Source organism: Parasteatoda tepidariorum, chromosome 3 (assembly GCF_982258835.1).
Source record: "Parasteatoda tepidariorum strain Cologne lab strain chromosome 3, Ptep-v5.0, whole genome shotgun sequence".
In the NCBI taxonomy this organism is placed as follows: domain Eukaryota; kingdom Metazoa; phylum Arthropoda; class Arachnida; order Araneae; family Theridiidae; genus Parasteatoda; species Parasteatoda tepidariorum.
Genome location: NC_141757.1, coordinates 65,670,685 through 65,697,190, shown reverse-complemented (window position 1 = coordinate 65,697,190; position 26,506 = coordinate 65,670,685). Strand labels below are relative to the sequence as shown.

General features: G+C 26.8%; 1 protein-coding gene across 4 annotated transcripts in view; it reads left to right on the top strand.

The window, feature by feature from the left end:
* Prp4k (Pre-mRNA processing factor 4 kinase) overlaps positions 1–26,506 on the top strand; it is a 28,461-nt gene that overhangs the window by 657 nt on the left and 1,298 nt on the right. For 2 of the 4 annotated variants that reach the window (XR_001583806.4, XR_011636735.2), the window contains exons 2-19: positions 734–1,297; positions 6,465–7,067; positions 7,997–8,104; positions 8,918–9,005; positions 9,339–9,440; positions 11,500–11,617; positions 11,711–11,769; positions 12,333–12,420; positions 14,420–14,567; positions 15,660–15,797; positions 18,874–19,027; positions 19,390–19,504; positions 21,028–21,266; positions 21,536–21,740; positions 22,767–22,899; positions 24,805–24,873; positions 26,030–26,122; positions 26,379–26,444. Coding sequence is in view for 1 of the 4 variants with exons in the window: in XM_016055406.4 (XP_015910892.2) it covers positions 734–1,297; positions 6,465–7,067; positions 7,997–8,104; positions 8,918–9,005; positions 9,339–9,440; positions 11,500–11,617; positions 11,711–11,769; positions 12,333–12,420; positions 14,420–14,567; positions 15,660–15,797; positions 18,874–19,027; positions 19,390–19,504; positions 21,028–21,266; positions 21,536–21,739 (2,728 nt within the window). In the remaining 3 variants the exon portion in view is untranslated. Of the gene's footprint in view, positions 1–733; positions 1,298–6,464; positions 7,068–7,996; positions 8,105–8,917; positions 9,006–9,338; positions 9,441–11,499; positions 11,618–11,710; positions 11,770–12,332; positions 12,421–14,419; positions 14,568–15,659; positions 15,798–18,873; positions 19,028–19,389; positions 19,505–21,027; positions 21,267–21,535; positions 21,741–22,766; positions 23,120–24,804; positions 24,899–26,029; positions 26,123–26,378; positions 26,445–26,506 lie in introns of those variants that run through there. The other 2 variants (XR_006225816.3, XM_016055406.4) reach the window with 2 other exon arrangements.

Sequence of the window (26,506 nt, the reverse complement as noted above, 5' to 3'; positions counted from 1 at the left end):
GATTTCATGATAAATTGATGTTTGGCTTTGATTGATTTTTTAGCGTTTTTAACTTATAATTATAGTATATTATGTGGTTTTTTAAATCCTACTGCATCTATTATGGTATTACAACTCAAGTTTTACATTTAATTTATTACTTTTTGACAAGTTTTATTTGTGCAGATTTTATCTATTAACAGATTTAATTGTGTTTTGATTTTTTTAAAAGGCGGTTATTGTTCCTCTTTCCCATGTGATTTTGAAAATCTCATCTATTACCTTTTGAAAATCTCATATTTTTAATATATTCTTACAACACGCAAGATTCAATTGGCACATTTATTATTTATATTTTTACATGCTTTATTTTTGCTAATGTTATTGAAAATCCAAGCTGTTCTTTAATTTTTTTTTGTTGAAATTTCTACATTGCATTCCCTGGTGGTTTTGGAAAGCCTGTTTTTTTTTTTTTTTACAATATGCAAAATTACCTGATAGGCTCATTAAATATGCATCACATTTCAAAAATTAAAGTTTTATTTTAAATCATAAATGCTGCAGCTTATCTGCTTGAAATTATGATGTGCAATGCATGTTTTTTTTTTATTTATTTAAATAATTGTACTTTTTTTTTCTAACATAATATGTCAGCATGGATTTTGACAGTTAATGGAAAATAAAAATTAATTGAATGAATTGTATGTTTATTTGCTTATTCTAAAAAGTAATTAATTATTCCTTAATTTTACAGTACTGACTCTGAGTCAGATGAAGAAAAGTCTGCAGCAAAGCATAAATCGTCTGACCTAAATTCAAAAAAGAAGAAAAAGAAGCACCATAAACATAAACACAAGCATAAGCATTCTTCTCATAAATTAAAAAAAAGTGGTGACAGCCATCACAAGCATAAACACCGTACTCACATTGATAAAGAAGAAGTTAATAATATGGGGTTGGAAGAACTTGAAAAGCAAAAAGCTTTATTAGAAGCTAAATTAGCCAAAGTGGAAGCTCAGGCCTCTTTAGTTTCTGCAGAATATGGCAGTTCTGATGAAGCTAGTCCATTTGTGTTTGATTTGATGAATCAGCATGAGGAGACCCTTAGGGTGACTACCTCATTTGCATCTGAGGTAAGGCTTGTTCAAAAGACTGATAAAACTAATGCTAAGACTGAACCTAGAAAGAAAAGCAGCCATAAAGACCATAAAAGTACAAAAGATGTTCAAGACAAACCATCAGTCCATGCTCGTCTTGGAATTTTGCCTAGAGATAACAATTCCATAAGAGATAGTAGAGACAAAAGCATTTCTCGACGGTATGTATATTTTTAATTATTTCAGTTATAACAATTTCATTTCATAGTTTTATGCTGAGAAAATAATAAATTTTTTATTCAACACTGTATTTCTACATTGAACTCTGATAATTTCATTATTTAGTTTGAACTAACATTTATATTTTTACACTGTAGCAATGTATTTATATTTTTATAATGTAAGAATATATTTAGATTTTTATAATATAAGAATGTGTTTGTAAAAACATAAAAACATTTTACATACTGTTTATGTTTATTTTGTAGGAATGTTTTGTATTTTTACTATGTATTTTTATACTGCAAACTGTAATGTATTTTTATACTGTAGACTATACTGTATTTTTATACTGCAGATTGTATTATTCGTAATACACTCTGTATCTCTTCAGCTGTATTGTTCTGAATTTTTTTTTGATTGAGACCATATTTTTTTATGATTATTAAGATGATAGAGTGAAAAAAATTTTGTTGTTGATGGTATACATCAGAAATTTTTTTTTATCCACAATTGTAAATGTATTTGCATTTACAAATGTCGATTTTTTTCCCCTAAGTTTGTCTAGCATTTTCACATAATAATTTGATGTGTACTTTTAGAAATATTCATTTTATCAATTTTTTAGAAAAATTTTTGACATTGTACAAGATGCATGGGATCGAAACAAATCACTAAGAAACAGTTGGACAAATATAATTTTATTTGAAACATGCAAAGTAAAATTTTACAGCCTCAAGTCACAAATGTCTGAAAAGAAGTGAAGTACAAGAAACAAAATGTAGTTTTGATAAAATTATAAATGCAGGAATTAGACACACCTATGAGTCACCTTGAACATTCTCCTACCCAATCACCAATTCATTCTTGATTCACAAGTAGCAACTTGACTAATTTAACTATTGGTCACTTGTAAAGTCCTTTTGCAGTTTTTACTGTAACAACTCGAACAATATCATCTTTACCTGGATATACTTAATTTATTCTGCCTACAGGCCATGTAGCAGGTGGATTGTCCTCTTTCATCAGTACTATGTCACCCAAAGATAAACAAGGTTGTTTGCTTTTCCATTTCTTTTGCTGCTGAAGTGCATTTAAATACTCAGTATGCCATCATTTCCAAAACCTGTTTTTTAGTTTTTGAATAAGTTCTCAGTGTATATAGGTAATTCATATTGTCTGAATCGTCTAATTTTTCAAAGGGGGGTGTTATCATTTCTCCTAATAAGAAATGAGAGGGAGTTAATGCATCTAAATTATTTATATCATTATCACAAATTGGAGTTAGAGGTCTGGAATTTAAAACTGATACAATTTGAGTTAACAAAGTATTTATTTCCTTACTGTTATTTATTTCAATGAAAATTTTACCTATTTCATAAAGTTTACGTTTTGCCCTTTCAAAATTTGTGGCATTGCCACTGTAAATATGTTTAGGAGCACCTCTATGTGATGAAAAATGACAAAGTGCAACAATAAATGCATTTGTTGTAAGATCACTAACAGCTTCGATATGAACTGCTTAAGTGGGATAGCAAACAAAGCAATATAGCCCTTAACTAATTTTGAGTATCTATCGTAGAGTTTTAAGATTAGTTGAACCAGCATAGTCCACACCACAAACTAAAAATGCTTGATTGAATTTGTCTCTATTTGTTGGAAGATTTCCCATAATTTGTTGGGAATTAGAAGCTCTATATCTACGACACATTAAGCATTTATGAATTATTCTTTGTATTAATTTTCTGCATCCAGTAATCCAAAATGCTTTGCGAATATGGTTGGACCAGCATGCAAATAAGAGACATGAAATTGTTTTACCACACTAAATTTATGCTCACGAGGTAAAATGATGGGATGTTTGGAATCATATTTTAAAGAAGAGTTTTGCGAATGTCCTCCTACACGTGAAATGCCTTTCTTATCAATGAGAACTAGCAATGGACTTAAAGGGGCTTTTATAATGACTTATCCTTTGTAATACATTTTAGCTCCTTAATAAAGAATCGATGCATAGAACAGAAAGAGTTTATTTTCTAGTTTTGAGACAATTTAAAAATAAAATATTTATAAAAAAAATATAGATGAAAAGAAGAGAGTTAAAAATAGAGTGTACTAATTTAATTATTCTTAAGTAACAAATCGGAATTCGTAACACCATTTGTAGATGACGTCATGCGGTTTTTCATCTATTAAAAACTTAGTTAATCAAACTATATTTTAATTTTAAAAAAATATGAACGAAAAACATTTTCTGAGCAAACATTACGAAATAGGTTCGTAATTTCGGAAAATTTTTGTCAAACATCTGTTTTTGAATAAATCAACCTTGATAGAAAAATTATCAAATGTGGCTTGGGAAAAATGAATTTTTCGTATAGGCTGCATCAGCACACAGGCCGCACATCATGACAGTTCAGCTGTTAAACATGTTTAGGCAGTGGCCTATCTACCGAAAATTACTGTACCTGCATTTGTTGCTCCGATTTCTTTAACTAAAAATCTTATATTTTTAGGTTTTAAATCCAATAAGTCACAATGCTGTAAAATAAAAGAGCATTCAGATTGGGAATCAAATAAGAACGTTATTTAATGTTAATTTCCAGCGCAATCTATGACATAGACTTGGGCTGTTGGAAGTAATGCTGGTTTCAAATTTTGCAACTAACTGCTAGAACTTATCCCAGTTGACATATATTTTGCCGATTCTGTTTCTGGTGCAACTGGATAATTTAATATAGCTTCACGAAGACAAATGTTATGTTTGCCTTTACATATTGCGCACCTGTAAGTTGATGTACATTCATGAATTGAATGTTGACCCAAAAGCAATGGGAACACAATTGTTTCCATTTAACAAAATTCTTTTGATCCGAAACTGAAAAAAGATTGTGAACTTATTAAAATAATATGCATTAGCAGGCATTGGACATTTTATTTTTTAATTGTTCATACTGGAATTCTTTTATTTTTTTTTGGAGCTGCAGTGTTATATATTTCTAAGGTGGAAAATCTTCATCAGACACCTTTTGACTCCATAACTGTTTAATTTCAAAAACGACCGAAAATAAAATTAAGCCAAGTGTCCAATAATGCAGTTTTTTCATCAATAGCTTTTCAACTTCTAATAATTTCATCAGCGATGTCTGCTAACGTTCTTCATTTCCTTTCATTAGGAGTAGACAGATGAAATGAATGCCAATCAAAGTTTCCATCAATGATGAAACAATTTCTTTTTATCAAATGGTGCTATCACCTTCCAAGCCTCTTCATAAGCTTCCTCCGCTACAGGAATGTGTCTAATAACTCTTAACACCATCGCCGATCAACTGAGACTTCAAAAATGTAAACTTCTGAACTTAGTTAGTACTAATCGTTGATAATTGTGAATATTCGAAATATATAAATCCTTGAAACTAACTATTCTATTCCAAGTAAGATCCAGAAAATTTGGGATATTTTTATTTCTGGCAGATTAAAATCTCTGGTGTGAGAAGCCTTGATATTAGGAATAACTAAATCAGCTAAACTTTTTTGTTGCTGAGTAAGTTGTAATAAAATATTTTGGAAAGGAGCAGATAGCACCCAACATACAATATTCAGGGAGTGCCCTTCTCTCACAGTCTTTCAACGCTCGAGTCAAGGCCGCTTTCGTATCCAAATATTGTTCTACTAGAGCTAGGTCAAATCAGTCTTCAGAAAGCCGACTATCATAATTTAAAAAAGTCGTTAAATGATGATTCTCAGCGCTGAAGTAATGAGTTTATGTGTTCAACATTAAAATTTGTTCTCATGTTGATAAAAGTTTTTTATGCAAGTAATTGAAGTTCTCGCTCTATCTCTTAGCGCTAGAAGGTCATCAGCATTAGGAGTCAGAGGAACAGGCATTATTTTGATTTAAAACTTATCCCAATAGAAAGCTTAATTAAAAAAAGGAGACTCTCAACATCTCGTCTGTGTGCCTCCAAGAAATGTACAAGATGCATGTGTTTTAAGCGAATCACTAAGAAACAATTTAACAAATGCAATTTTATTTAAAACATGAGAAGTAAAATTTGACAACCTCACACCCAAATGTCGGAAATGAAGTGAAGTACATAAAATGAAATGTTCTAATACAATTATCGATGCTAGAATTATGGGTCGCCTTGAACAGACATCAATTGATGCAAACTAATTATGATAGATAATCTGTTTCTTAGAAAAATTTTGGGATGTCTCTGTACCACTGAGAAAATTTTTAACTTTATTCAGTACTCCTTTATCAAAATTTTTTTTGTAATGAAATGAATTCATACTGATATTTTTTCTTAAATTATCAGTAGTAAATAAAAAGATCAATACAGTAAAACCTATCTAATACTGATACTGTAGCAACCATGACCTAGATAAAATATTGTTATAAACTGGTCATCGTTATTGACAATATGAACTATAAAAATATATGTTTAAAACTAATGATAATTTAAACTTTTTTTATAAACTTCAAATGAAAATTAACTTGCAATTGTCATTGTAAGCTGGCAAGGCCTGATCTAGAAGAGGGGTCTCTAGGCACAGAGTAATGAAAGATCCCTGTTTGTTACTTAAAACCAATTTTACTTGTTTAATTATGAAGTGTTTTTAAATTTTTTTATAACATAGGTTAATTTTAGCTTGTACTAATTTCATTATTTGTTAACTTGTATTTCTACTAGACGATTCTTAGGGAAAAATACAAATAGAATATATTAGAGGGACCCTAGGGCTGGGTCTCTCAAACCTTATGTAAGCAGGCACTGTAAGCAGATTCAGAATATATTGAGTAGATATAAATTTCATCAGGATCTTAAGGAGATATTGTTATAAACAGATTTATCGCTATACAGTATTGCTATATACAGTATTGCTGTACATAGTATTATGGACAGGTTTTACTGTAATATTGTGAGGTCAAATGAGCCTAAAATAGATAAATGAAAATTTAGTTTCTGTTGTAAGCCGTGTTATTATTGACTGTGCATTTTACCCATTTCTTTTGTTTTCAATACATTTTGTCAACAGTTGTGTAATTTAATAGCTGTAGCTACTGTATAGCTATGTTAATTGTCTTCACCCAAGTTAAATGTAGAATTTCTTTTAATGAAATATTTTAGTATTTCTAAATTTGACTTAATTTTTGATTTTTAGGGATAAGAATGAATCATCTGAAAGTATTCACTCACGAGATAAATCACCTAAACAGAAAAAATCATTTTCACCCTCAAGAAATGAACTTATTCCTAAAGTTGATGCGTCTCGTCATTTTCGTGGTAGAAGCCGTTCTCCACTTTCTCGATATGAAAACAGACGGGAAAGAAAAGATTGGCCTTCTCCTAGGCATCAGAATCGTAGTAGTCCATCACCTAGAGCTTCATATCACCGACAATCAGACAAAGGCCGACTAGATCCAAGAGTACCAAGATCTCGTAGTCCAATGTTATCTAATCGCAGATCTCCGGATACTAAAATGCGTAGTCCTAGGCGATCAAGAAGCCCGATTCCTCTTAATCGAAGATCTACTGACCATTTTTATCCAGACAGGCATAGAAGGTCTCCTCCTAGACGTATGTCACCTAGACATCCAAATGATAGGTATAATCAACGACCTGGGAGTAATAGTAGACTTCGAAGTCCAGACCGAAATGGAAGAACTCATAGCCCACGATCTTTTAGAGATCGAAGACGATCTAGAGATAGATCACCTAGAAGTCGTAATTCTCGTAATAGTCCTCGACGAAAGTCTAACAATCTGTAAGCTTTTCTTTTTAGCTCTTTTTAAATATTATTAAAAGGTTATAAGTAAATTTAAGACATTTGTATTTCTTAAAAATGTTATTTATTTTTATGTTTTTAATGGCAAGGATTTAATAAATATTTTCATACCACAATTCTGTATTTGAGTAAAAATACTCGCTTGTCAAAAACTTGCCAATTCTGATATGCTTATAAGTATAAATTTCAAAGTTGAATAAAAAGGAATTAATATTATTTTGGAATTATATTGAGACACCTTGTACAAATATTAACTTACTGAGGAAAAAAAGTTTAAAAACATACTTATAAATCTAAAAGCAGGTAATTGAGCAGTAAGAGGTACATTTTGAAGAAATGTCTTATACTTTTAAATATTGGTATTATTCATAATTCAATCTTTATTATATGTATTAAATCATAAATCCTCAATTATAAATTTATTACATGACATATTTTAAGTAAAATATAAGCTTTCTGTATTTCATATTGTAGTATATAAATATTTAATTGTACATAAATGTTTATAAAGGTGATATTTTTTTTCTTTCTGTAAGATAAAGTGAGTAAAAGGCTTTTGTGAGAAAATTTTGTAAATTTCTATTCTAATTCACTATTTATGCAAAATTTTCTCTATTTATGCAAAACTACTTCACTCTTTATATACAAAATTTTCTCTAATTTACTAATCTATAATGTAACTAATTAAATATTTAACGAAAAAAAATTATATGTGATCTAAGCTTCAGCCAGCCAATGAAAAAGCTGCTATGAATAACTGGAGTTGCTTCTTATTAGGCTATTGTTCTTATGCCTTTTGAATTATTTTCTTTTTACCAAGGTCAAATGAAATTTATTGTCCCATTGTTTTTTTTTTCTTTCTAAAATTTTGTTTTAGATGTTAACTCATAAAAGTTCCATATTTTTAGAAACTCAGAAGATCAGGATAGGAAACATAAAAGAGGTGAAAAAGATAAATTTAAAGATAGTTTATCTGAAGGGCAAAAAGCACAGCATGATGAATCCTCTGATGACCAGTATGTATCTAACAGAAAAATGTGTTATTATTATCACTCATATATTTTTTAATGATTTATAGGTTATATATATTTTATATTATGTTGAATATAGAAATATTTCATTTTTAAAAAAGTTGATTTTTTTCCCTTTTCTTTTTAAGAAGTAACCTTTGAATAATTTTTTTAATAAAAATAAAAGAATTAATTTTTTGGTTGCTTTGCATGCACATTTAATTGATTTCAAACACTAAACAATTTTTTAAAAAAATATATCAAGATGTAAAAAATAAAACTCGTACTTTTTAAATACATACTTTTTTTGTGTGCATGTTTTTCAGAAATTCTTATTGTTTACTGCCTGAAACCTGTTCATATATCAGTTTGAACTTCTATTACTAGTTTAGTTCAGTGCAGAATCAAGAAATATCAGGAAGAAAAAATTCAAAAAACATCAATCACGCAAATATGACATGCTGTAAAATTAGTTTAAACATTTATTGTATAACATGATTGTAAAAAGTTTAGTTAATCATACAATAAAAGTTAAAACATTTATTGTATAACATGATTGTTAAAAGTTTAGGGCAAATTAATTTGCCTAATTTTTTTTAAAAATTATGCAGATAGATTTTAGAAGTATCTGAATTTTAAATATTTTAATAATTGTTTGTTTATTATGATCCCTTGATCTATAAAAATTTCTCCCCCCCCCTCAGAAATTAAACAAAAAATTTTTTTTATTCCTTCTCTGGGCTCAACTATTTTAGATTTAAAATTTTTTTTTCTTTTTCAAGTGCTTCTTTTAAATAGTCTTTATACTTAAATTTACAGAAATGTGGATTTAGAATTAGAAGATGAAGAAGAGGATGAAGAAACAGTTATTCAAAGAAGGAGACAGCAACGTCAAGAGCTTCTAAAAGTAATTTATAATTATATTAGTCTTTTTATATAAATATAAACTGCATTTCATATTCATTTACTTATACTTTTTCTACTCTTTATGTTAGAATTTCATTTCCAACGCCAACTTTGTTTACTGTAAAAGAATATATATTTTTTTATTTTAATCAAACCTAGGTATAAATAATATAACTAAGGTTTTTTTCCCCTCTTAACTTACCTTCTAATACATACATGACAATATAATTTATTTAGATTATTATTAGGCAATTAAATTTTATTATATTCTTTTCTTTCTGGTAAAGTTAGTATTAAAAGTAAACTGTTTAATTAAAATTTTCTTAAAATTTAGAGATTAGGTGTTGATCAGTCTCAAACAGGAAGTGGAATGTCTTCTCCAGTACACTCAAACAGTGGAACAAGTACTCCTGATTCAGCTGTCATAGGTGATGAGGTAAAGCATAAAAAAGTTTTTTTTTTTTTTAAATATACAGTCAAACTCCGCTATAGTGAACACGGTTTATAGTGAACGAAATGTTCGGTCCCGTGCCTTGCTATACTCGGATAATGTTATTTTTTGTGGGTATAGTGAACCAAAAAAGTGAGGAAGTGAATATAGTGAACTTTTTTCTATCTTCGACTGATTTTTTAAAAAAAAAATTTGTAATAATTTTGAAATTTCTACTTCAAATTAAATACATATACCGATTTTCAAAACCATCTATAGAGAGGAATATAGCGATAAGCATTTTTTCTTGTTTGCTTCTTTTATCTCACTTTCCCATCCCTAAACAAACCAAGTAGATGTTTCCAACCCAGGCAGACGATGCACCTGTAAGTTGTCAGTGAGATCAATAGGCATTTTTTTTTCAGAGGAAATGAGTAATTATTCATTATTAAGCTGATATTTGCAGGGAATATAAACTATCCAAATCTGCAGTTTGTAACATATGGGAAAAAAGCTATTAATAATTTCTGCTCATGAAAAAAATTTAGATGGTGGAAAAAAGTTGAGAAAAGCAGATCACAAGGATAATGAAGAAGCATTGCTAAGTTTACCAATCGAAGAAGCTGCAATCCTCCAGTATCTGGCAAATGTCGATGAATTTGCAAAGCGATTTTATGAAACTACTTTCATGTGCTCGAATGGCAGGTTTGACAGGTTTGAAAAGCGGAATAACAGAAATTCAGGAAAAATTATCTGAGAGTCGGGAAGTGTTTCCATATCTGATAGTGAGGATTGCTCATCAGCTAAAGATTACTAATTTTATTGTACGCAAGACAAAAAGTAATGAAAAATAACACATTTTTGCCGCTACATAATATTTTTCAGTCATTTATTTGTAATGTGTAATAAAAGGGAGGAGTTAAGGAACCATTAGTTAAATTGACTGCGTAACGGATATGGTGAACTCCCGCTTATAGTGAACCGAAACTTCAGTCCCTTGAAGGTTCACTATAGCAGGGTTTGACTGTATATACTTTTATCTACATGTTTATATTTCAGAGCCTTTTATTTTCTTTTTGTGATGAATTTGGCTAACAACTGTGGTTTGTATGAGTGTTTTATTTTTATAGTTGGACTGTGCTTAAAAAATTCAATTTATGTGTCATTTTCTATAATATTTTATTGCTGAAACAATTTGTTAAACATAATTATTTTAAGGAAGAGGTCCCAAGTAAAATTTTTGAACAAAATTACATTTTTTTAGAAAAATTATATTTTGGTTCCTTTTTAATTATACAACCACTTATCTCAAGAAAATGAAGTTACTAAGTGACAATTTTTAATATTTTTGGAGATAATGAATGTACAAGTAAGCTTAGCCTTTCTTTTGGTAACTTGAAAATTAAATCTAGAGTTTTAAGATTATGACATGAGTAGTTAATATGATTTCCAGGGATTTATGGGTTTAATGGAGAATATGTGTATGAAAAGTAGAGGCAAAGGATAATCTTTACTTTCTATTCTCTTAAAAAAAGAAGGAAAAACTTACAATTTAATTTACTCAAACTTAATGAAACATCACTTTGAACTTTCCTCCATTCAGAAAAAGACTTTCCATCTGTAAACAAGGCTTGTTTTTTTTTTAATGGAAAGAAAGATTACTGCCTCTATGTAATCAAATATGAAATTACGATTTTTTTTTTCTTTTTTGATAATAGAGCAAGCTATAAGACAATATTACACTAATTATTTATATATTTTGTAGTCGTTTAAGAATTTTGCTTGTGCTGTAATTGATTGTTATAATTCTGTAATTAGCATTAATAATTTATTTTGTAAGAGACTATAAATTCTCTTATATATATATCTTATTCGCATTCATTTTCATGAAATTAAATTTTAGAAAAAAAATCAAGAATAAATTTTTTGATGCTTAAAATTAAAAGTCTTTAAGTGAAAAAAATTTCCAATATTTTTTTCTACTTGTTTTAATGAATTTTAAAAAGCAATGCAATTTCAGCATTTCTGGCTTAATATTAAGTTTCAATCCATATTTTATTTTAAGGCTGCTGCTAATTTTTGGGCTGAGCAAGATGATCAGTCTAATGATTTTGAAGCGTCTATAATGGACAAAAGAAAAATCATGGGTTTGCAAGAAGCTGGTGCTGAAAACATATCTGATGGTAACTAATCCTTGTTGTATTATATAAATCTTGTTGTATTATAAATTAAATCTATGCATATTTCATATAAATTTTTTGTTTTTTTTTTTTAAGCTGAGAAGAAAAAGAAGCTCGATATGTTTTCTGAGGCAGATAATTTTTGTTCAGACCTGGTAAAAACATGTTTCTTTATTTTTTATGTGCTAAGTACAGTGTTCTCAAGATAATATACCAATCTTTTATACTGTTATTTGTATGTTTATTTTTAAAAAATGACTCTGCTCTGTTTTAACAAAATTGTTGAAGTATTCACATAAATTATTTTTTAGTGCAGTGTTTTTCAATTAATGAAATTTAAACCATTGTTCACCACTTTGTAGAAAATTACATGTTTTATACTATATGTTGTTAACATTTAAAACCTCTTTAATGTAATTTTTAATTCTTATTAGTTAGATTTGTTTTATTTAATGGAGTAATTTTTTAAAAAAATTATTCTAATTATTGAACATTTTATATTTTAAGAACTACCAATTTGAACATCTAACAATTTTTAAAAAGTTCTCATCTCAGCTAAAAGTTTAAGATGAGTCCTGATAATGAGCATCAAGCTGTAGCTTATATGAAAACAAAAGTGATTTTCATAGCTTTTAAACTATTTCTTTTACAAATTAAAATAAATTTTTTTTATATATTTGTTGATGATAAGTAATGTTAATATTCTCTTAAAATTTAGAGCCCAGGGACTTCTCGTTTAATATCTGCATCTGGCCAAGAGAATCCTAATCTAACTGATAATTGGGATGATGCAGAAGGATACTATCGTAAGCACAAATTTAATTATTTATAAAAACAGTTGCGTATTTGTGTAGAAATTTTGTTTGAACTTTTTGTAAATAAATTGCTAGTATTAAATCACTTATGATGTAAAATGTCTAAATAAAAGTAATCATGAATGATCAGATAGTAATATTATATAAAATGTTTAAATGCATTTGGTTTTTATCTAAATCGTACCCACAAAGTATCAAAGTAATCTTTGATTATTAATTTAATGCTATTTTTAAAACTGTTTCAATTATTTTACAGTAAAAAATTTGCTTTAACTGCTTATAAAAAATGTTTTGTATTGATAGTTTCTATTGATAGTTGATTTGTTCCTTGCAGAAAGGTGAAAAATTCAGTCTTAACCATTGTTATTCTATAAAAATAAAAATATTAAAAAAAAGAAAAAAATACTTTGAAACAAATAAGTATAAAATAGTTAAAACAAAAACTTCTTAGTTTCATATTTAATGTATACACATTGTTAGTTATTTAAAAGAAGTATAAGAAATGGTCTTATTTCTCATTTTTTGTACGTGTTTAAAACCAATATGTACATATGAAATAAATTGTTAAGTTAGTAATTCGTTTGACAATTGGATTTCATTCATTCATCAGACAGTTTCTAATATAGTTAATTAGTTTTCAAAAAAATATAATGAAGTTACTCAGAGTAGTTCACGAAGACAATATTTTTCTAATATGGTCTTCGTAAAGTATTCTGAGCTAAAGATGTAATTATTATTATTTTTTTTCAGTAAGAAAAACCTACTTTAATGCAGTAATGCTCAACCTCCCTTTAATTTAACCCTTGAACTATCTTCAACTATTTAACTATCTTAAATACTAGTAGGAGTAAAAGAAAACAAAAAGTGTCAGTTATGCCTTGTAACATTAAATTACTGATCTAGATGATAGCACTTTTAAAGATTTTAAAAGCAACCATTTTATTTTGTAAGTTTTTTTCTGACTATTGCTTTAGAACTTTCTATAATATGTAATTATTTATGAATTTGTACAAATGATATAGGAAAGAAGAAAAAGAAAAATATGTAAATAAAAATAAAAAAGATCTATGAAACAGCTGTAGTTAAGTTTTAAAAGTGAATAAAAATTTTAATGTTCTTTCTTTTTTCTTTTTTTCCCTACTTTCTTGTTTATACCTAGATATTAGTCATGATCAATTACTTTGTAACTATGATTCTTTTTAATATGTGTACTTCGTGCATTAGATATTTCTATTTATTTATTCCTTGCACTTGAGCAAAAAGCAAGATTAACTTCTGTAGATCATTTATCTAACCTGCAAATTAAATTTGAATTCCTGACATTGGATAATATAAAACTTCATTTTCTTCAAAAAGAATATGAAGATGGTAATAAAAGTTGTGTTTCAAGTTTTTGAAAACTGGTGCAACCGTGAAGGAGGAAATCAAAAGTAATTTTTGAAACAGAAAACCTGTTTCAAAAATTTTGCCTGTGCAAAAATATAAAATAAAGGTAAAAAACAAAACTAGAAAAATTGCAATTTCTGAGAGTACAACATTGCATAATTTTAGTTTTTGAGACTCTTTATTTAAAAATAGTTATACATCCGTGTTTAAGTGCATTTATCTTATAGCTGAAGTCTAATTTTCAAAATATTTATACAGCTGATGGTCTTGTGGTACTTTTCAAATGGAAGTTATTTACATATATGAATTAAGATCTTTTTACAATCTTGGACAATAGCGTAATCTAATATTTTAACCGATTCAGCATAGTATCTTCCTTTAGTTAATGAACTAAAAATTTATTGGTATGTTCCTATCTCTTGTCAATCCTGTTCCTATGATCTTTTCGAAAGATCTCCTGTAGTGGTACTTTTGTGCAAGGTTATGTGACTTGATATACTCTATTAATAATGCTGTATCAGTAAAAAAAAAAAAAAAAAAAAGGAAATGGTGATGCTTGCATAAATTCAAGTATTTTTTCTTATAACTGGCATTCTCATTTTAGGTGTGAGAATTGGAGAAGCTCTCGATTCAAGATACACTGTGTATGGATACACAGGACAAGGTGTATTTAGTAATGTTATCAGAGCAAGAGATATGGCTCGTGGTAATCAAGATGTTGCAATCAAAATAATAAGGAACAATGAAATTATGTAAGCTTTGTTTTATTCTTTCATTTCTAGAGAAATAGTTAATAATAAGTTATAATATATCATATATATAATTTTTAGACTGCTTGTAATCTTATTTAAATTAAGAGATTGCTTCATAAAGATATATTTTATTATTCAGTTATTGCATAAATAGTTTATTTTGCTAGATATACAATAAAACTTGATGCTTCACTTTCTTGATGAAATAATGTGTATTAACTTTAACATTAGCTCTCCGATAAAATTATATTTTTCCTCTTTTTTTTTTAATTTTATCAAATACACTAAAGAACAGAGCCCCTACATTGTTTATTAACTTGGTGACATTAGCTCTTCAATAAATTTATATTTTCTTCCTCTTTTTTTATAATTTTTTTTTAATACGCTAGGAAACCCTTTCTTGTCTCTATTAATAATTGCTACACGAATATTTATTTTCTTGTTTATTTCTCAAATAAAATTATTTTCCGGGTCTTCCCAAATTTTGTTGCAATCAGACCTTATTTACGAAACAATATTCAGTGCAGGGGCCTTTTATTCAAATAAAGGCCTCTCATTTAGAGCCTCTTCAAATTCCCATTCATGAGCTTGCAGTATTTCCACTCAATTTGTTAGACAGTAGTACTGACATTAATCTTCAAATTATAAAGGCGTCGAAGAATCTTAATTAAAATGTGTAATAATTGAAAATTATGATAAAAATTATTGTTAAGTTGAAGTTCTTAATTATTATACAGCTCCTTGGCATTAGTTTCATCATAATTATTCCCCAGTAAATTTAGGCAGTTATGGAATGTTCAATTATTTGTTGCTGTAGCAAAAGCAATGTTAGATTTAATTACAAAGCAAGCTGCATATATAGAGAATACATATTAGACTCTTTTACATATTTTTAATCTCATTTTTGATTAGCTATGAGGTGTTAGTAACATTAGTCTTTTGTATCTCTTTTATTATTAACTATGTCTTATAATTTCTATAGCTCTTTTATAAAAACAATTTTGACCTTTAATTTTAAATTTCTTAATTTTTAAAAAAAATGAATTTTATTTTATTTCTGTTGCTATTTTGTTTAATTTCTCGATTTTTTAGGCATAAAACTGGTTTGAAAGAATTGGAAATGCTTCGGCGCTTGAATGATGCTGATCCCGATGATAAGTTTCATTGTTTACGTCTATATAGGCACTTCTTTCATAAACAGCATTTGTGCTTAGTTTTTGAACCTCTATGGTATGTAACATTTGTCATACGTTACTATAAGTGACATTTTAAAACGATATAAGTTTTACAATTTGTATTATTCTTATGAATTATTTTAATAATTTCTTTTTTGTTGCGTTTTAAAAAATATTTGTTATATGTAGGACCACATCTTAAAAACCTGCTCAACATGGAACTAATTTGGGTAAATCTGGAAATAGTTTTGGTTTTTATCCATTATGAATGTGGGTGATTCCCTAGTCATGTGCGACATATTCAACTGCATTTTCTTTATTAATTACATTTCAGTGTACTTTTTCTTCTTTTTTTTTTTAAAGAAAATAATTACTTTATGTAATTTCCATGAAATGCACAAAATTTTTTAAAATAGTGATTATTTTAAAAGTCTCAAAATATAATATTTATAACAACTAAACCAAATATCATGTGCAAGAGGAAGCTAAAATTGCATAAATGTGTTTTTAAAACATATGGATGAATTCAGCCAAAAGAAAAAAATAATTTAATCGTATTTTTTTCATAAAAATGTTAATTTCTGTAGATGTTTTGTAATAATTTAGTAGTTATTGTTATTAGTCATATTTTTGTTATTGTTATTAGTCATATAAATATAACTATTTTTAAATTTGTCATTAGAATAGTTTGTCATGTGTGTGACATGCGAAAATCTTGCCATCTCCCACATGTGATCGTTGTCAAGAACACTACTTTAAGCTTACTTTTAAAACATTGCAATTCATTAGTTTAGAGTCCCTTCAATAGTTTAGAATTATTCTGTATTAAAACATTTTAATCTTAAAATTATTTTTATAGTATTGAAAGAAGATAACAAAATCTAAATTTTTATTCTTTGGCTCGTATTCAAAAACCTAACTATTTGTGGTTAGAATAAGCACATGCTTAAAAAGTGGAAACCTCAAACACCAAAATCTTAAGCATGCTTGGAGACCTGACTAATGTCATTAAGCATAGTCAAAACGAATTCTTATTAATTTGAAAATATCTTAAACATTACGTATTTAGTTTTTTAACATATTTCATTTTAAAAAAAGTTAAAACTACATATTTTACAGCTTTAGAAGCAGGGTTCGTTGATTTAAATCAGCTTGATTTAAATCACGATTTAAATCATGATTAAAATCAAATGATTTTTTTAAAAAAATCATTGATTTAAATCAACTAATTTATATATATATATATTATATTGATTTTAAAAGTTAAAAAACAGTGCTTTAAGTATTGATACTTTTATTATTTTCTTTTCTTAGTTTTAAAATTTATTATAAATAAATTGCTGCATTAATTAATTTTAGTTAGCGAAATTACTTTCTTTCTTGGTGTGTGTTAAACGCATTTGAAATTACATGTTTAAAAATCTTTTGATTCTTAACATTGAAAGTACAGATTAAAGTAAATATTTATGCTGTCTTAATATAGACTTGCATAGCTGTAGAAAGTAAATAAACATGATTTTTTTTCAAAAAGAAAAAAAGCAAATTGATTAAAAAAGCATGGAATTCAAATCTACATTATAGTTTATTGATGGAAATTTCTATGTTTCTAAAGCTCGAGGTAATATTAAAAAGAAATTACCTTAATATGCCAAAAATAGAAAAAAAAAAAAAAAGAAGCTGAGTTCAGATATTTTTTCCTGATATAGTGTCATTCTTCCCTTTCAAAGTCTATTTGAAGCAGTAGGATTTATAAACTGGTATTTTTTTTTCTTCTTATAATATGTTTACTGTATCTTTGAAATTATCAGATTTTCTTTTGTGAAAAAAATTCCAATGAGTACATAGATTTTTTTAAAATGTTTTTTAGCTTAACTTATGTATTTTGATATAGGATTAAAAATGAATATTTTATCATAAAAATTTATAGATTGAGTATTTATTTTTTGATGAATGACAACATTTATAAACACAATCTGTTGCATTTATTCTGCCATTTTATAAATCATGAGGAAAAAAAAAGAGATAACAATTTTAAATTGAAATTATGGTGTGCTAATTGAAACTTTGTGTTACTAGTTAAAGTAGTATTCTTTAAATTATCTATTTTATCTTGTCTTTTAATTTCAATCATGCCCTTGTATCAAAATGGTCGCTATGCATTATAATGAAAAATTATTTTAGTAAGTTAGAGCTTCTAAAATATTGTTATAATATAGTTTTAATATTAATTTAATTTTGATTAAACATTTATAAGGTTTTTTTAATCATAAATTAAAGCTCTTATAGTGTTTTTGAATAGAAATAAAAAAAATCTGATTTAAATAAAAAAAATCCGATTTAAATCAAAATAATCCGATTTTTTTGATTTTTTTTAAGAAAATCAAAAAAATCACGAACCCTGTTTAGAAGAGACTAATGTTAAAATACAACTTGAATACAATTAAGGCCACCATTGTGTTCCAACAAGTAGCTCTTAGAATAAAATTCTTATAAAAATTTTAAATTAATTAATTTACTCAATCATATTAGGAAAACTGTCAATACCTTTCATATGCATAGTTCTAACAACTATAAAAGACAATATATTAATGAATAAAATTGTAAATCTATATTTTTTCGCCATTAACTTACCAAATAATCATATAATTTTACTATGTTCACAATCTCATACTTTCATCTGAATATGTATGGCAGCCCTTTAGTGCTAACCTAAGTATAAACATGTGCTTAAACTTTAGGATGGTTTCTGAGTACTGCCCTTTGTTTAAATGAAATATGAAACGAAAAAGTGAATCAAAAGTTTTCCTTTAGAATTGCAATTACAAATTTTAAAAGGGAGGGGGGAATTTAAACATCGCAATCTAGACAAGACAATTATCATTCTCTATGCTTTGTTTTTTTCATAATTATTCAAAATAAAGTCGATAGGTCTAGTAATAGTTTAAAAGAAATGAAGATTTTATGTATTAGGAGTACAATTTTTTTTAATTTATGTTTATTTTAAGTGCCTGGTAATGCTATCTAAACCAGTGAGTTGTTATTTTCTATTTATTTATTACCTATTAATGTTTTTAGTAACATTTCTTTTTAAAATTTATTTTTTAAGATGTACCTGTTTATTCTTTTTACAGTATGAATCTGAGGGAAGTTCTTAAGAAATATGGTAAAGATGTTGGCCTACATATCAAAGCAGTACGATCATACAGTCAACAGTTATTTTTGGCTTTGAAACTACTGAAAAGATGTAATATATTGCATGCAGATATCAAGCCTGATAATATATTGGTAAAAAGATTAATTTATATATTCATGAAACTTAAACCTGCATTATGGCTTAAAAATGTTATTGATTACTCTTTTTTTATTTAAAAAAAAAAAGAAATGTTAAGGTTTATTATTTAAAATTTATTCTCATGATCAATAGTTGTGTTTTTTAATTTTTAAAATTAACCATGTTTCTTGTGTAAACTTAAGGTAACTTTGTTTTTCAGTGTCACTGTAAAGGGAAGAAAAATAATTATTGTGATTATTTTTTATATTTGATTCCATTTTGTTGTTACATTTGATTGCAGATGATGTGTTAATTTTTAAAATTAGTTGCATTTAAATGCAAAATATCTTTAACATCTGCCTAATTAATATTTCAGGTAGATGACCGTAAGCTTGTCTTAAAGCTTTGTGATTTTGGATCTGCGTCTCATGTTGCTGAAAATGATGTCACACCATATTTGGTGAGCAGATTTTACAGAGCACCTGAAATTAGTAAGTTTTTTTTTCTGTATTTGCTATTTTTAAAAATATAAACTAAAATTAAAACTTCTTTCATTTAAACAGTTTCAACTTATTAGCTGTAACATTCCTTTAAATAAGAGTCATAAAGACTTTATTATGCTTGAAAGAAGCTTGATTATATCTCAAAATTTATTGACTAGATAGTTAAAAGGAGAGGAGTTTATGTAATTTTTTTTTCTAGATAAAATTTAATTTCAATTACGAAATATTAGGAATTTAATTTTAAGGAAATATTCTTAAAATATCTGAATGATTTGTGTCAGGAAAGAGTGAATTTCATGTATCTGAGAAAAATAATTTATGACATATTAACTATTGTTGGCTTTAAAAGCTTAAAATATGGAAGGATATAAAATACATTAAAGGTATTTAAGTTTTTTTTTTTCCTTACTAGAAAGGAAAAACTTTGCACTAGAGAAAAACAACATGCTTTGTTTACAACTAAAGGGCTTTAACTGAAAGAACACTCCAGAAATAGTTTGCTAAGTTTAAAGTTAATAAGTTCAACCCTGAACATGAAATAAATCTTAGTATGTTATTCACCACAAATGAATATCAAATTAAAGCACTGATCCCAAGTAACTCCCTTTCCATGGTGCATGAACTAGGAGAAATACCAAAAGTATTAAAATCCACCATTCAGAAGTGTGTTTTGAAGCTTGGCTATATAAACAAAATCATTTTGAAGCATATGTTCAGTGAGTTAACGGAGGCGTATCTGGAACATTGTATTTCAATTAACGACTTGCTGTTTCAACAAGGAGATATTGTTTTTAACACAGGCAGTAATGATAAATGAAAAATTATTTATTTGTAAGAATGTTCAGTGAAAAGGTCTAATAGAAAATGGTTGAAATGACCAACAGTTGTTATTAATAGAAGTTTATGTTTTGTATCAGTTGAGATTGGATAGGAATCCTGCATTATAAGATTTTATCAAGCAATTAAATGGTAAATTCGGAAAATATTACTTGATATCAAAAGAATTAATGATAATGATTTAAGAAAAACGTCTAGAAAGGGTGGATTCGGAAATTGCATCTTGTTTCATCAGCCCCACGCTCAGTGTCATATGTGTTTTATAACTCAATAAGAGCTATATTGCAATTTGCTATTCTGTCCACCTTTTTCACTAGGCTCCACATTCTCAAAAGCTATTTTGATCAGTACAAAATTCCTTTAGTGGTTTTCTTTGACCAAGGGGGGAATTTTTTTTTTTTTTTTCTTCAGCGTTCATACAATGTGAGAATTAAGAGGAAATAGACAGATTGCAGGGTAAAAATAGCTATTAAATTATTTAATAGATGTTTATTAAAATTTAAATGTACTATGTTTCAATTTTCCTTTAAAACTGGCATAATTTTTCTAGATAATCCAATATTTTGCAGAATGTTTCTTTGAAAATAGGATTTGATACAAATGTATAATTTGTTTTAATCACATTAGTATAATACACATACAAGTGTGTGATTTATTAATTTTTGGTTTTGCAGTTCTAGGTTTGAATTATGATTTTGGAATTGACACATGGAGTGTTGGTTGCACGCTATATGAATTGTACACAGGAAAAATAATGTTTGCTGGTAAATCCAATAACCAAATGTTAAAGCATTTTATGGATTTAAAAGGAAAGTTCCCAAACAAAATAATTAAAAAAGGTGCTTTTCGAGAGCAACATTTCAATAGTAGTTGTAATTTTCTCTCACATGAAGTGGACAAAGTCACTGAAAGGGTAAGATTTATTTGATATGTAGAATAGTATATGTGATTTTATTAATGTTTGCGATTAGATGTGTGATAAATTTATTATTGTGCCTTCCATGTTCTTATTGATTTTTTTTCTTTCATCCATACTAATTAATTTTTTTAATTATATTTAGGTAATTAAAACACAGCATAGTAAAATTAATTTTTATGCATATGTTTGTTGGTTATATCATAGTTTAATCTTCAGATATATTTGTATGTATGCATTTGTATATATATATGTATTTTTTGCAGGAAAAAGTAGTAGTTCTAACAAATATTAATCCAAGTCGAGATTTGCAGGCAGAGCTTGTAGGCTCCCAACGTTTACCTGATGATCAATATCGTAAAGTTTGCCAACTCAAAGATATATTAGAAAAGATTTTGATGCTTGATCCTGCCAAGAGAATATCAATCAATCAAGCTTTAACACATCCATTTATTCAAGAAAAGATATGAGGTATAAGCTGTGAACTTAGTTTTTTTTTTTTTCAAAGAATAAATAATTAAAGTTAAATAACTGAAGTTAAATAACTCATTCATAGATGCTGTTGTAATATTTAAATGTAAAGTATGTGGTAAAAGTATTAGATGTTAGTAATTTAAATCATGACCCTGTATCATTCTAAAGAGAGTAAAAATGCCTACTGTATAAAAAGAATGCTTACTGTTATAACAGAAATCTGAGATAATTACCTTGTTATAATTTTGCTGTATTGTACCTTATGAGAATTCTGATGAAACATCATCAGAAGATTTAAGGCAAGTCGACATTAAATTTTATTAACTTAAAAATATTTTTTTTTACCTTCTACCTGCATTGCTTAAAAATAAAAAATAAATTAGAGGTCATTAATCGCTATACATTGATATTTACAGATTTACGCAGACGTAATGTAATTTAATTTTTCTTAATAAGGTGTTTTTTCTGTTAAACTGGCACATATAATGTAATGTATTATATTTAAAAACATTCTGATTTTATATTAGTGAAATTCAAATTAAATAAATACTTTTTATTGTTTAAACATTGGAACTCAGATACTATAGACCTAAATTAAATCTTACAAATGTTATTAAATATTTTTCTAGATAATCTATTTATTGGGTCTATTTAATTTTTTTAACCTTCTTTATTTAGATTTTCTAACCTTTTTTTGTAGATTTCAAATTATATCAGGCACCCTATTTGTTTCAAGTTTTCTATTTGCTTAATCCGAGTTTTCAATCCGATTTGGTCAGAGTCCTGATTAGCTCATATTAGAAGGCTCAATAAAAAATTAGAATTTCCTTTATCAACAGACATTGTGACAGAGCTGAATGAAAAATTATTTGAAAAATAAGTGTAATATGAATAATATATTGTTGAAAGTAATTCTTTTAAAAAATACCTTGATTATTTGCTGCTTGATTGTTGCCTTTTCAAATATAATAATTTATGTGAATGAAATTGCTCACCCTTGATTGATTAATTTCAATTTTTTAGGAATATTTTCCTTCTGTGAAGATTTTGAACTGAAAACATTTTAACACAAGATACATCACTCAACTGAGCAACATCTGCAACTTTTCAAAAACTTTTTATTTATTTGTTCCCAAATGAGTTATGAAAACTAAACGTATGTCCCCTGTTTCTCCTTACATATTAATTTTACCAACTTATTTAGTAAAGCTTGCGCATTTTGTCACAAAATGCCCCCTATTCAATTGGACTTTCATTTACCCCCAAAAGAAAGTGTTTTCATGTGTATTTAATTCTTATTAAAATGTATATTTTGAATATATTCTTCCTCATGTAATTTTCCCCATTTGCTAATAAAATAGTGTTTATACTGAAAATTTTTACATTATTTTTAACTTCCTTTTCAGGCTTTTTGAATGATGATAAATGTGTATTTTTGATATTTTTAGCCATGAAGTAAATAATGTAATAATTGTTACAGTCTAGAAGTTAAATTAACTAACTTAAACTTAATTTTTAATGATTGTCATTTAAAAGATTTTTTTTTTCCCTTTAATTGTTTGAAAAATTCTGTTTTGTTTTTTCCCTAAAAGTTGTTGTATTTAAATCATTCAGTTAATGAGATTTATGTATTAAAATTTAATAAGTCATGAATTTTTTCTTTATTTTTTTTTAAGTATAAGTTTTATTTGCAATTATGTTTTTAGTCTTAAATTATTTCTACTGTAGTTATATAAATTTTATAAATGAATTTAATGTATCAATAGCCAATTTTAAATTTAGTTATATGTTGATCATTCAATGAGTTCAAACAATTAACCTTTATGCGATGATTCTTTAAGTTGCTAATTAATTTTTAATTCAAAAGGCTGCATTCGAACACTAAAAATATTTGCCTTTGAATTGCTGTTTCAAAATTGATTGTCCTAGTTGCATTAAAATAACATAGCTCCTTGGAAAACTTTTGATATTTGTTAAATTATAGTGAAGGGATTAGCAGCCTTTTATTTTGTAAAGTGTTGGAAGCTATGACTATATGCTATTTTACTCACTGGGGAACCTCTCACTACCAATGAAACTGTGAGATTTTACTTTAATTTTTAAATTAAATTATCTACTGAAGCAGGCATTGGTCGTCTAAAGCTTGCTATAGTTCACTTTATACATCTTTGTGAATGATCAATGTTTAATACAATGCCAACCCTTAGTTCTATTTTTTATATTTTATTATTTTTTATCAAATAATTGTATGCCTTAAATTTTTAATATTGATCAAAACTATTTAAATCTCAATTATGTGAACATACAATTATACTTGAAAATAGATGCTTATTCGAAGTATTAAGTAATGAAGTAAGTATACTCTACAAGCAAGAGAAAAAACAGGTTACTTGAGAACTTGGTCTACTTTCTTTTATTAAGTAGTTCATAATACAATTTTATTATTCCTAATAAAAGTTCCAAATAAAAAAAAAGAATTATTTATGTATTTTTTAAGTCATATATTTAGTTTTTATATCAGGTGATTACGAAAGTTTGTGCCTATTTAAAACCATATTGAAAATAATATTAATAAACAGGGTTAATTCATCTCTAATGTGCTTTCCAACATTTTCTGCGACTATTTCTCAATCATTTACACATTTTTAAATTCCCTCTTAGTAGAAATTGAGGAAAAAACTGCACTGAAATATTTAATATCTGGCACAGAAGGATTTCTTTCTGCACAAGTTATTTTAATATTAAATGAATGAACAAGATCAAATGAATACTAATGATTTCTCCTTTTAATATCCTAATTTGCAAAATTTGTTGAAAAACATGTTGTAAAGGAAGATAATTGACTTAATTTGAACATTTCCTTAATTTTTTAGATCAAATTTATTCCTCTATCCATAATTATTTGTTGGTCATTATCCAATTAATCTTAAAACTTCTTTTTAAACAATTTAGATCACTTTTGAACTTTTATAATCACCTGATTAGAATTGCCTTGTGGAAATAATGTTTCTGATTTTATTAAATGTACCTTTTCATGTTTATTCTTTTTGATATTCATTAGGTAATTTGTGCCATGCATTGCTGTAGAAATTCGCTATGTAAGCTGACAGAAAGCAGTATATTGCTTGTGGTAATTCGTTTTCTGTCATTCATTGGTATTAATATCCGTGTTTATAGTTTCATTTTTTAATGTTTTTTTTAATTAATTTATGAATATAGTATTATGAATGGTTGTATCATTTTAATTCTTTCAGTTCTGATTTCTTGATTAAAAAAGACATTTTAGTTTTTCAGTGCAAAGTTAATTGCATTTTTCTTTTGCTGAGAAGATAATAAATAGTAATATTCAGAGATGGCAGATAAAAGCCTAAAATTCAAGATAAACTATATAATTGCTATGTTTTTTTTTTTCCATAAAGTTTAGAAAATATTAGTTGTAAATCCTAGATTCTGATGAAATTTGCTGTTATCAAAATTTAATTCTCCCTCCCATGAAATAATTTGTACTTTTTCTTATGGTGTATGGTAGAACATGAACCTTACATTTGTAGATTAACTTACAGCTGTCTAAAAATTTATTTGAAGTCAATGTTTTGAATAACGTAAAATAGCTAAATTAACTAAAATTTAAATAATTAGTAACATTAATTTATGTCCTATTTAAAATTACTTACTGCAATTAACAATAATCATAAATCTGAATCTTAAACAATAACATTAAATTTTGCTTTTTTTAATATGTATAGTTTGGAAAACTAATAATTATTTAATTTGTGATTTTTATCTTAATAAAAATAATTGAAATTGTTAATTAAAGATATTTATCCTTAATTCCTTAGGTGTAAACCATCCTACTGAAGACAAATAAAATTCCAAACTTTTTTCTTAATTGTTTTATACTTTTTATTTTTTTTTTAAGTTCAGTAGTTTTTTTCTCTTTTAATATGTTTATTAAAAAGAATAGCTCTTTATATTTAGTTGACTACTCAGTTTTCTCCTAAAGATCCAAGGCTTTTAAAGCTCCTTGAAACTTTTTTTTTTTCATAATTTTGTTTTTAATCAAGTTATAGTATTAAGAATCCAAACTTCTATATCTTAAATCAGAATTTTTCTCTTTCCCCTCTTTTTATTACTATTAAGAAATTGTTTGAATAGTTTATCCTATTATAATGTAAAACGAATGATTAATTGGTTCAACCTTGAATGTGTATATTTATCAGGGCATTTAACTGTGTTTTTAAATATATTATGTTATTATCTAAAAATATTTAATTGATTATTCCCAGGCTCCCAGAAGATACTCATGTATAATGGAACCAGGCAATTCCTTACTAATTGAGGCGTAGAGACTGCAGTCCATAACCTGTTGATATAAGAAGGTAGAAATTGAAAAGTTAAAAAAAATACACAAAAAGCAACTGCAAATTTAAGTGCATTTTATTATATTAATATCATAATAACAACGTTTTTAAAACTAATTATTTAAAAATTAAATGTTTATACTGTTGTAATTTAATATTAATGTTTCTAGTGAGGCTCGTAATTTACTTTTTTTTTTTAAATAGCAGTTTGTTAGTGTATTATTTTTTAGAGTATTATGAAAATCTGAAAATATTTTTACTTCATTATTCTCAGGGACAGAATACTACTGATGAAGAATACAGTTACAAGCATTCTTGATGGTTGCCCATTTGATATAAGGTATTTCTGGGACCTAAAAAAAAAAAATGCTTTTTAACATTAGTCTTTGCTTAGTATTTTTC